This window comes from Callionymus lyra, chromosome 11, assembly GCF_982586985.1.
Source record: "Callionymus lyra chromosome 11, fCalLyr1.hap1.1, whole genome shotgun sequence".
NCBI lineage: Eukaryota > Metazoa > Chordata > Actinopteri > Syngnathiformes > Callionymidae > Callionymus > Callionymus lyra.
Window position 1 is genome coordinate 18,272,625 of NC_141828.1, and position 12,208 is coordinate 18,284,832.

At 40.1% G+C, this 12,208-nt stretch overlaps 1 protein-coding gene across 1 annotated transcript in view; it reads right to left on the reverse strand.

Annotated features, from left to right (window-relative positions):
• Positions 1-12,208, reverse strand: part of arfgef3 (ARFGEF family member 3) — a 30,364-nt gene that overhangs the window by 12,411 nt on the left and 5,745 nt on the right. The window contains exons 9-24 of the mRNA XM_087802261.1: positions 11,860-11,964; positions 11,608-11,732; positions 10,450-10,697; positions 10,266-10,378; positions 9,030-9,162; positions 8,358-8,854; positions 7,614-7,966; positions 6,599-6,765; positions 6,344-6,509; positions 4,608-4,706; positions 4,167-4,382; positions 3,371-3,481; positions 2,287-2,437; positions 1,810-2,127; positions 659-792; positions 445-590 (exon numbers count right to left, since the gene is read on the reverse strand). Of these exons, the coding sequence (XP_087658387.1) occupies positions 445-590; positions 659-792; positions 1,810-2,127; positions 2,287-2,437; positions 3,371-3,481; positions 4,167-4,382; positions 4,608-4,706; positions 6,344-6,509; positions 6,599-6,765; positions 7,614-7,966; positions 8,358-8,854; positions 9,030-9,162; positions 10,266-10,378; positions 10,450-10,697; positions 11,608-11,732; positions 11,860-11,964 (3,082 nt within the window). The remainder of the gene's footprint in view (positions 1-444; positions 591-658; positions 793-1,809; positions 2,128-2,286; positions 2,438-3,370; positions 3,482-4,166; positions 4,383-4,607; positions 4,707-6,343; positions 6,510-6,598; positions 6,766-7,613; positions 7,967-8,357; positions 8,855-9,029; positions 9,163-10,265; positions 10,379-10,449; positions 10,698-11,607; positions 11,733-11,859; positions 11,965-12,208) is intronic.

A 12,208-nucleotide genomic window follows, 5' to 3' on the forward strand; every position in this document is an offset into this window, starting at 1 on the left:
TGTCATCAGTATTTCTTTGTCCGTTGGATTAATAGTAGGTGCAGAAACCTTCAGGTTTAGATTTTTCTTTTTCAACACCTTCAACTCAAAATTATGCATGACACGGCTTTTGTGCACAAGAACAGCTGTGCATTTTACACAAACGTTATCGGATCATTTCCAGATTTGGAGAAGAACAGATGTTTACTGAAGCGTCACACAAAGGTAATCTCGTGGTTTGTTTACAAGAACAATCCCTCGCTCCCCTCGAATGGGAATAGAAAAGATTTAATCCAGTCCTGCTTAGACGATGGGCTTTAAAAAGTATAGTGTGTAACCAGTTCACATTTTTATTTTTCACCTCTTATTGTAAATGGTATGTCTCGGTAGACTTCCTCCAAGTTCACCACAAATCTTTGATTAGGTTAAGATAAATGACAAATTAATCATGTGTTAATTCCTTACCTCGACGAGGTGAGGCGCTACTACGCTCCATGCTCTCATCTTGTGCAGCAGTGGTCTGTTTTGGTTTCGCACAATCCGGAGCATGGACTCCCCGAGGCGGAATAGATGAAGAGCGCTGCGGTGCTCTAGAGTCGACCTGGCTTCACCTACAGAGGCCGAACAGTAGTTCTGAGCATGTTTGCATGGATTTATACAAACATATGTGCATCAATACCTGGCATGACTAGTGAATAATCTCCAGTCTCAGTCACTGAATCAAACAGCTGAGACTGAGAAGCTTTTCTCAGCTGCTGCAGAAAGCTGATGAGACAGACCCCGTTCAGCTTCATCGAGGCTTCCTCGAACAACCTGGACAACAGTGGCACACATTTGAATGATTATAGGTGTTATTGACATTGTGATGGCCAGACATTTGAGGGTGATGAAAGTATCAAAACTAATTTGTCTTCAATCATGTATCAAAAACTAAAAATCTCTGCAACCTAATAATCCATCTTTGCAAGGATATGTTTTAACAACCATTACTTTTAAAATACATCTTGAAAATTAACCAATCCTTGCATCCAATCATCTTCACAAATAATTCCTCATTTATCCTCCATGAAGCTTTTCCAATTGTTAATTCAGAGGAATTTAGAAACAAAGCAATTCAAGAAGAGGTGTTGAGGTAAAAGTAACTCAACTTTAACTATGTTTGAGATAAATAAGCATGAGACCGAAGTAACAATGATAAAAGTCTTATTTCTTTTACACAAAGATGGCTATTGTCTAAGCAACACACAAATAACAAAGCCATGTCATTCCAGTTGAGTCTCTAAGAGGTTTTGGAGCCACCTCTGAAATCTGTGCGGCCCATCTGCGCCCAAAATATAACGTTTTTTTTCCCCCCCAAAGAAACAGCTGGATTACTGCTTATATAAGAGATGATCCTCCCGGCAGGAGCAGCATGTGTGTGTGAGATAAACAGTTGCCATGCACTTATGCTTGCTGTAACACGCACCATCGCTTTAACTACTTGCATACGCCTGCTGCCATCATGTGGCCTCTTTGAAAGACACATTTTTAAAGCCTTTCATCATTAAAAAACGAGCCATTTTACACATCGAGGAGTGCCAGGAAGTCTTTTAAACAAACTGTTGTATCTTTTGAACAGACAAGAGTCAAGAAAATTGGATGCAGATGCAACATAATGAAAATGAGACAATGAAAATGACCTCAGTTAGTGTTTTACGTAGTTAAGAGTAATAAAAAGGTTTAACTGATATCACCAATAGTGTTTTGTATATTCTATATATATTTTGTATATTCTCTCACGCTTTCCAGCATTGAGTAAAACTAAAAAAGAAGAAAGGTTTTTAGGGGTACCTATCGGCCTGTGTGGACAGGGTGCAGACGGCCTTAGCTGCACAGGTCCCGCTCAGTAGACTCCCACCCTTCAGCTCCGTGTTACGACCTCCTCTACTGCTCTCCTTAAGCAGCTCCTGGATGGACAGAGGCTGGATGACAGGCTGGCACAGGCCCATGTCTGAGGACTTGGGACCCGACTTGGAGCTCAGCTCCAGGTCGAAGTCTTCCGCCGATTCCCCCTGCTCGCTTTGTTGCGTGATCGTTGTCAGGGAGGACGGCAGGAAGGAGCCGTCGCTGAAATGCGTGTGCTCGAGGAAGCTGATGTACTCTGTAACTCTGAACACAAAAAAAAAGGATATTTATGATTGTATTTTTTGAAGAATATTATTGCTATTTGTTTTTCAATGTCTCAGTAGACATCGCACCATTTGTGTGTGCACCAAAAAAATTTGAACAACTAATTTTGGCTATTAGAAATTAAGTATTAGAGATTACCTGAAGATGTGGGGCCAGCAGTCATGGTTGTGACTACCCATCTCTAATCCAACGTTGAGGATCGCATCCATACACAAGACATGAGCCGTATGGAGGCGAACACCAGCCGGACGACCGATGTGCTCTAGATGTTGCTCCACTCTCTGCTTCACTAAACACAAACAAATGAAATGGTTTGGTATAATCTTAAAAGAGGGATCGAAATCTGACTTATTTTTAAGGTAGGCTGTCGCTGTTGTGACCCTTTAACCTTCTGGCTGTCATTAAAAATGAAAGTATCAGACTTTTGCATCATATTTATCATTGATATCGCTGTCACATGTTTTGTTTTTCGGGTGTGTTTGCCGTTTAGTACCCGACATACTGCTTAGATGCTTTTTCAGTACGTGGAATATGTGTGTATTTTGCATAAGGTGCATCCAAGTATAACAATAAATATCACACCAATGTTAAAATCATTGTCTTTCAATTAGTGATGTTTATTCGTCCATTTTAAAGTTTTAAAATGAGTCATCTCAGAGAGCAATTTGTTCATCTTGTTCATGTGCGGACAACAAGGACTCCACCAGTTACCAATGCAAGTTATTTTATATTGAAAAGGCACCGACAGGACTTGACTAATAAGAGAGGCTTAGTCACCGTCTCACTGGCTTAGTCACCGACTGATACCTCAGGTTATCCTGCCTGTATGTGCCCATGTGTAACGGCCAAATAATTCCATCAGCTTTTTAGGTTTATAAACTGCCTTTTGAAAAATAACACATGTAAATATTGTGTGTATACATCCAGCAAATGAGGTAAACATTAATGATTTGTACTTTACTACTTGAACTACTTCATTTCAATTTTAGTTTTAATTATGTAACAAATGCAATCTGCACACAAGCTGAGCTACAAAACACTTTAATTGGGATTAACAGGGTCATTAAGTGGCTGAACGAAAGCACAATAGGTTTGCTTGATAAACTAAATGACTGGAAAAAGACTCATTAAAACCATCTGATTTCAACCATTACAACTTTATAATATATTTTTTGTTTTTGTGTATTTTAAGTTCTTCTGTGGCTGTTTGCCATTTTTATACCTTGAGTGATCGTGTCCCGGGACTCTGTCGCCTCTTTTTCTTCCTTCTCCTCCTGGACGCAAGAAGCTGAAGCCATTTGAGCCAACGCTGAGGCGCAGTTTCCTGCCACACCTGAGCATATAGACACAAACACAAGGATTCATGTTAAATTGTTGTTGCTCAATTTGCAGAGAAGCACAGGTTAACCCTAAATAAAAAAGGACGATTCTTGAATTTCATTTTATTAAGTATAATAAAGTACAAGTAGAAGTGTCGTAGGTATAGTGTACTAAAATTATACTGATCTGATACTTCTTTGGAGTAAATTTAACATTTTAAGTTAGCAGAAGTATATTCACAAGTATACTCATCTCTACACTCAAGTGTATATCTAGTGAACGAGTCTATAGTTTGTTTACAAAAGTATAGATAAAGTATACTCAAAGTACACAATTTTCTATGCTAACAAAAGTACATACAGTACTTCTAACAAGTGTTTTGGTTTATTGAAGATTAATTTAGCACTTATTTTGTTCCCAAACGTTACCCAAAGATAAACATATTACACTGGTGTATGCTTACTGTGTACTTTAAGTACAGTATGTCAAAAGTAAACTTGTATATACTTGTATACAAGTATATTACTTTTATTTTAGTATATATACTCATAATACAGTTGAATATATTTATTTTTGCTAAGAGAGTGGTGACTCTTAGATGACCTTCTTCACTTGAACCTCTCAACCTGACCACTCATTAGGGAGTGTGTGTTTTTGTGTATATGTGCATACGTTTGTGTAATCATGTTTCTGCCTACCCAGTGAGCAACTGAGTGCAGCAGCTTTCCGCAGTCCGTCGAGACTCATACATATGGCATCTCTTCCCCAATGAGTCCGATCTTTGACCCCATCAGCGCCCAATATAAAGGTCAGACCGCGGGAGCTTCCTGCCATGCGACCAGTCAGCGGAGTTGACAGGACTTCCATCAGGTTCTTCCACACACCCGTGAGGATGAAACGGGCGAACAAAGAACCTGCACCAGAGACGCACATATGATCACACTCACTTCCCTGACGGATATACTGTAGCTGCTCAAACAACCACACAATTCAAACACAAAAAGTGTCACAAATGCGCACATGAACAGAGAATAAACATGTTGGACTCAACCTAGAAGACAAATAAGCAGACACACGGATGCACATGCACTAACAGAGGACTTTGAAAACATCAACATAGTTGGGAGTGGATGACTCACCGGCTACCACTGTGTCATCGTTGGCCCGGTTACAGGTCAGAGATGAAGCTGGGTGAATCAGCTGACCTCCAATGGATCTGCTACTCAGACCGTTGATGTCTGAGAAAGACAAACAAACATGTTGGTGCTGATGGTAAAGCAAAGAAGTAACAAGTTTTAAGAAGGTTAAGCAGTTACGAGTTAATACAGCCGAGTATATTACTTCATAAATACAATAATCATCAACCTTAATTACAATCATGATCCTTCTGTCTGGAAAAAAAGAGACTATATGTAAAAAACACTCGATGAACCAAGTGAGACAAAGCAATGTTGACTCAGCAAAGCATCAGTTTTGAAGCAGGCCAGATACTGGAACAAAGAAATGGCTTTTTGTTTTTGTTCTGGGACATTAAATTAATAATTATGTATCCCCTTGACTGTGCACAGGTACAGGAAAATAACCCAACATCATCTCTTGACGTTTCATTTTTTTCAGGCCCCCAAGACCCCTATAGAAAATGAATAAAAAAATGAATGAATTTGAATAACACATTTTTTAAATCGTATTATGATCCTGTGCATATTTAAACATTTCTTGATTGGTCTTTTGAGTCATTTTGAGTTTATATTGATTACACTCATGTCTAACGCCTAGAGCCTGTTTGAAAAAAATACTAAAGTGTTGATTTGAAAACCAATTTAACATTTAATGGAAGCAACTTTCTACACCAAACGGTACCTCAGCGACACTACTCAAGTGATTCAGACTTGGAACAGGCTCACAGTTTGACTTAATCGTCATGTGTCTGCAGTTTGTCGACTGCACACAAGATTGCTTTCTGGTAAATCTAAGTCTTGGGCTGATTTTGCCAACTGGTTCAAAGAGATCGATTCGCTCACAGACTGGACCAGAAGACTGATTTTTCAGTAGCAAAAACACTAGCACCTCCCGTATGTGTTTCTGCTAAGAGTATACACTTTAACAGCTCCTGTTAAAGTGTATACGTCCTCAATGGATGAGACCAGCTGGAGCTCTCATCCTTATCCATTCATTCATTCACGACATAATTAACTGAGACTAAAGCCTAGTTTCTTACCCTTTGTATAGATTTATGCAAGTTGGGGTTCATACTAGTCTGACATAGACAATCCAGAATTAAATAAGTTGGAAAACTTCAAAGTTTTTGCACTCGCCAAGATCTTAAAACTCATTTAGAGCTACTGTATATTACTGTTGGGAATATATATTTTGAAATTCTGTACTCATCACATATTCTTCACCACTCTTCGTTCCTTTGACTGAGCTGATGTAAAAACCCAACTCTCCTGACTCACTCACATTATGACCATGTTTTGAAGTTAGTACTTTATAAAGTTCTCCCCCGTCTGAGATCTCGACAAACGAGAAGTTACTAGAGCTGAGTCCATTATGACGTAATAATGGCTTCCATCCTCCTCCAGCCAGCTGTAATCACACCCCACTTTGTTTATACAACGAGTCCCTTGAAGGTGGAGACTTCCAGCCTTGATTACGAACAGTGACAAACCCAGATGTTTGACCAATCACAATTAAATCTCTGATCATTAAAAAAAACTCACAATACAAAGCCAATGACAGTGTGTTGCTGCTAAAAATTGCAGCTTGGTAAACAATAATCAACAATGAACTATTCTAAAACTAGTGACATACATTTATAAACAAGTAAAAAAAAAAAGAATCTGCTACAATGTTTGTAAGACCATGGTGTTTGTACCTGTGAGAATGGTGATGAGAGATGGTGCATGCTCAGCTGATGAACTGGGGTACCCGGCCTCAGCTAACAAGTTTCGCTCCAACACCTGATGGTAAAGCTCCTCAAGCCAGGGCTTCGACAGAACCACCATGACGCCGCTGTTCTGGATCAGTTGTAAAAACTCTTTCTGCAAGAAAACACAACAATTTTAACTTAACGGGCAACACACTGACACACAAATGCACATGCATGCCCGGTTCAAACAACAACACACACCAAGTTGATGATGGGAGGGAGCGTCCGCTGAGTGTAGAAGTTGATACAGCAGAGCTTGAGGTTGAGGAGCAGAGCGTAGTAGGAAACCAGGTACAGGCCGTCAGCATTCATCATGGACTGACAGCTCAGCGTGTCGCCACCTTCGAACCCCAGGGAGTGGATCCCACCTGCACAGAGTCAGTTGGAAAGTTAGCGCTGACAAACCAGGTGTCAGTCATTGGCTCTCATGACACAATGACCATTATTGACACTCGTGTTATCTCCGGGTCATGGTGACCTCGAGGTCCGAAAACAAATGTCTTCGTTGTATCCCTTGTCTCTGGGTCAAGCTGAAATACATGCTGGCTCCTAGCAATACATATGCAGTGGTGGAGGTCGTACACCTTGATTTATTTACAATAAGTAAGTAAGTTAGTAACTCATTTTTATTTATATAGCGCTTTTCCAGACCAGGGCCACAAAGTGCTTAAACAATCAAAACAATATTCAATAAAGTATATACTTTAAAGATCAAGATAAAACTGATAACACAACAGGAGTTCCAGAAAATCAAGGATAAGCCTGCACAAATAAAAACGTCTTAAGATGTTTCTTGAAGGAGTCAGTAGATCATCAAACACAGAGGGAGAGGAAGATAGTTCCAAAGCTTAGGGGCAACAGCCTGGAAGGATTTCTCTCCTCTGGTCCTGAACCGTATAATAAATAAGTAATAAATAATAAAGTAATGAATAAGGAGTAATAAGTATGAGGCTTGTACCCTCTAACTGAAAAATGAAAAGGGGGATCAGGCCAACAGATTGCAGTTGAAACACTAAGAGTGTGTGTAAATTCAAAACAAGTGAAAAGTGTCGAAGACAAAAGTATACTGTATAAATCATTGGCACAGATGTTTGAACCCAAAGTCACCACTTCTTACAAAAATAAATGACTTAATTGTCATTTTAAAAACATGCCTAGTCAAATGGCTTGTCATTGTTTGACAAACAGAGAGCATCTTCAAAACACACCGACTCACCCGCCTGCAGGCCTGAGCAGAAGGTGGAGGAGAAGTTCTGCATGGCCTGATCCACCTCGGTGACGCTGTTTATCCGCAGCAGACGCGGCAACTGAGCGACCAGCGACTGGATGAAGAGCTGGGCGCTCTGCTGGTCGGCCTCATGGTTGTGCATCAGCTTGAGGGACAGGGCGGCCGTCCGCAGTGAGCAGTGAGCGGCGCAGTCGCGAGGCGTGTGCTGCTCCTCGTCGGCCAGGGACACGTTGTCCGATCCCATGTCCGACACGTCCGAGCGACCCGAGTCCTTCTCTGCTGCCATTGAGTATTGGTCACAAGAGTCAAACTCTGTCCTGGACAAGTCCTGCTCCTCCGTGCTGGAAACACACATACTATGGATAAGACTTCAACTGCACTATATGTAAAATTAAATATTAAAAAACAATGATGAATGGCATTATGTTGGCTACTAGAGGTTTGTAGATTCACTTCTTCTTGTTCTCTGTTCGAACCTATTAAATGATCTAAAAAAAAGTTGATATTAGTAAATAAGCTTCAGTATAAAATAAATAAATCCTTCTATATGCACATGAAAAGTAATAAAATATAGTAAATATCTTATGTTATACTCCCAAATGATCAAAGATGAAACAATACACTGAGAGATAAACAAATAAAAAATGCATATTTACAACATGAATACAAAATATTTATAAATATATTAAAACATAAAGAGATGCATGATTCATGACACAAACTGACACACACCTGAAGTTGCTTTCACTGTATCTCGACCCAAATCCATGATGGGACCTTGTCCTGGATTCCACAGACAGGAAGTTGGTGATGTCTGGGTAAACAAGGCCGTGGCTTCTCTGGACCACGTCTGGAGGCACCACGCCTACTTTCTCCCCTCTGACCTCGGAGCGCTTGCTGTGCTCTGCTGAACCTCTGACCCCGCCATGGTCCGTACAGGAGGACGGCGACAGGGTGGTCTCCCCGCACTCGTCGGGACTGGTGTGACTTTGTCCGCCCGCCTCCACGTTCGTTATGGTCTGGTCCGCCTCCGTGGTGATGCTGATGCTGATGTCGGGGCTGCGTTTGTTGGTGGAAATGTAGGCGGAGTCCCAGGAGGAGAAGCCACGCCCCGAGGAAGGAGCGTGACGCTGCCATCTAAAGTCGGTCTCGGTGAGCTCCAAGGACTCCCGGGCCGGCTCCGTCCCATCGTCTTTCAGATCCTCCAGACGACGGAGAAGAAGCTTGGCCTGGGGACACAAAGTCAACCGGTTTCAATCAAAAAATTGGATTAACTTCATTAGTTTAATCTTGTGTGTTTATAATGTAGGTGTAACTCCTTTAAGTTAATTGATTATCTTCAAGTCAGGTATAAAATTCACTGATAATTTTGGCATTTGTTGTTCCATCTGTACCGTCAGTTACCTGCTCAGGGAGGACTCCTCGACCTTGCGACAGTTCGTCTAGAGCTCCGAGCAGAGCGCAAGCACAGGATACAGAAGAGTAGCAGGCTTCAACGCCGCCCTTCACACACGCCTCAGTCATCCCGTCCATCACCCTGCAGGAGGAAATGAAGAAAATCATGAATGAGTATTCAGAATACATGTACAATACATGTTGAATAATACAACCTGCTGTATTAGAACAAGGCATCAAAAAAAGTAGAACATAGACTTTTTGGAGAATATGAACAATTTGTAAAAAACTTGTGGCATATTCTTTTAGTTAAATCAGGTAACCAAATAAATCTCTGAAACCAAATCCAATATAGTGAATTTAATATCCCCTTTTTGTTGATATAACTGCATTTTAACTTTCCTAATAACTCTGGAGAAGTCCCTCACGTCAAACTTCAAGTTTGATGGCTATTGTGTGATGTTTTTACTTGTCTTTTTTGTTTAATAATTTGTTGAGTCAGGACAATGTTTAGGATCAGTGTCATTTTGGAATTGAGTCCTAGACCTTTGCCACATTGCCTGTACCATAATACAGTGTCTTCATTTTATGAAGACCACTAGATGGCACTGTATTCTTTTTCATTTTTGGACACTAATTTATAAAACTGAGCAGAATTTTCAACCAACTGTGGGTCTTTAAAAAATGACGACAGTGTATCATGATAGAGTTCACTACACAGCTGTATCATCAATCCATCACTAGTAGGCAGCATGTTCTTTTCCTGGTATGATGTCTATAAACATAATAGACTTCTCCTCCTGTCATGGTAACAAGATTTTAAAATGCTTTTTTTGTACCACCTATAATACTTGTTATAAAAGCTTGAAAAAAATGTATCATAATGTTTATATAGTAATAGTAATTAATTATTCCTGTTTGCTGTGAATACAAGTGTTCCTCAGATCCTCATAGAAAGTGTTACCATTGACCAGAGTTTTCTAAACACAGTCAAGGGGTTTCATGCTGCCACTGACCACATCAGTGAATGAGGACATTTTCAGACACAGAAAATATGTTGGTGCAACTAAATGTTTCTGTATTTCCCTCTTTCTAGCCTGTAAAAAGTAAGAATGGCACTTTAAAATATTGCTGCTACTTAAATTAGTCAAGCTTTTTAAATCCTCAAACTATAAAAGCTATTTATAACTTCCATCAAAACTACTTTCACAGTCAAAAATGATCAATGTGCTGGGAATCACTTACAGCTTTAGTAGGTCCAGATGGGACTTCCTCTTTGAGAAACTTCGCTTCCTGGTCTCTGGCTCAGCAACACATGGACCGGCCAGGTCAAACAAACGCACTGGGTTTCCCAGAATCTGAGGAACAGAGAATATACAATTTACTAAAATATAATGCATCCACCATTGTCGGATTCTGCTGCTTTCACCTCCTTCATGATCCGGATGGCCTCGGCCCGGTGCTGTGGTGGAGGGTACAGAAGGATTCTATGATAAAGCGACTGCAGCACCGGCTTCATCGACTCAAGGCAGTTCACCAGACGGACTAGCTCTGCAGCGATGTAGCAGACTGTCCGCACCACCTGGGCGATCCTGACGGGGGCGATAGAAGAGCACCCTGACCCGCGACCCTGGTCCAACACTCCTGTAACACTGGAGTCCGAATCCAGACCAACTCCTGCCAACACAGGTAAGAATTATAAAATTGACATCATGATATTCATTATTATCCTTTGTTTTAATAGCAGATTTTCAGATCATTTAATCTTCTCTATAATTTTGTTGTCAGCCTTTACAACCTCCATCTTGTTCAGCCTCCCTGGCCACGCCAATACTTTATTTGTGTATCTAAATAGTTGTTATCACATCCATGATGAACCTTCATGCAATACTTTATTTACTTCCTTTTTAAAAAACAACACAAATAAGTGCAAATCACAGTTTCCAAAGTGATGAGAGTATATTTCCCTTCAGTATTTTATGATCAATATTCAGATTTTATTGCTAGTATACAAACCACTCTGTCGTTTGAAAGACCATTAGATGGCATTTACTTCTTTATATATTATATATTTTTTGGCTAATTTAATGAGACTCGACATAAATTTCAAACTGACAGTGCCATCTAGTGGACTTTAAAAATAAACACACTGCATCATGATACATTGTCTTCAATACACAGTTGTATCATGAAGCCTAATCAACACATCAATAGCTAAATTATCTATAACCCTAACCATTGATTCAATGAGGCCAGGTTTACGTGAAGAATTTTAATTTCCTTATTTAACAGCCAGATCAGTAACCTTTAATTTAAAAGCTGCATCATGTGCATCCATCATTAAGATGTGTGCATGATGTACAAACTGACTATATAAAAGAAAACCAAACAAACCTCTTTTTAGAATAATAATCCTCTGGTTCCGATTAAAAGAGCCTACTGGAGCCCTTTAAAAACCCTTATAAATCAATAGATCAGCCTCATCGGTGTATAAGCCGCAGGGTTCCAAGTGTGTGTGAGAGTGTACTGACGTATAGTCCAGAAATTGAATTTTATTGTATACATGAGAGTTTTGAGAAACACTGACCTAGGCCGAGTCTATCAGACGCTCGATCCCGCTCCAGAGATCCAATATGGCCGTGGTGGGACGTGATGGTTTTGTCGCTTACAGGGTTTCCCATGATGGCCACCAGAGAGGGACACAGCTGTTTCCTGGGAATTATGCCATTAAGCCATAGATTATTGGTGGGATAGTTAACTCTCATGGGATGCGAGCAAGCTGGTACTACTTTACTGTATTATATACCAGTAAATGATACATCTCTGAATTATTTCTTACCAAACAAGGTCGGTGAAAACTCTGGAGAGGTGCATTGTGGGAGGACAGCTACTGAGCATGGCCAGGATGCTCTCCAGGTACAACAACTGAAGCTGTTGATTTTCACTGGCAAAGTAAATATAGGCTTTTAGAAATACCCAAGCAACTTTTACATCACTATCATGGTAAAATTAAATTTAAACCATGGTATAATTCATATAATAAACAGACTCCTTAGCTTTTCATGCTAATGTGACATTATTAAATCATTTGTAGGTGAAGGGCCATCCAATATTTTTGTTCTTATATTTGATGCATCTTAAAAAACAAGCTGATCCTTCTTTTAAAGTTATTTCCACAGAACATTTGA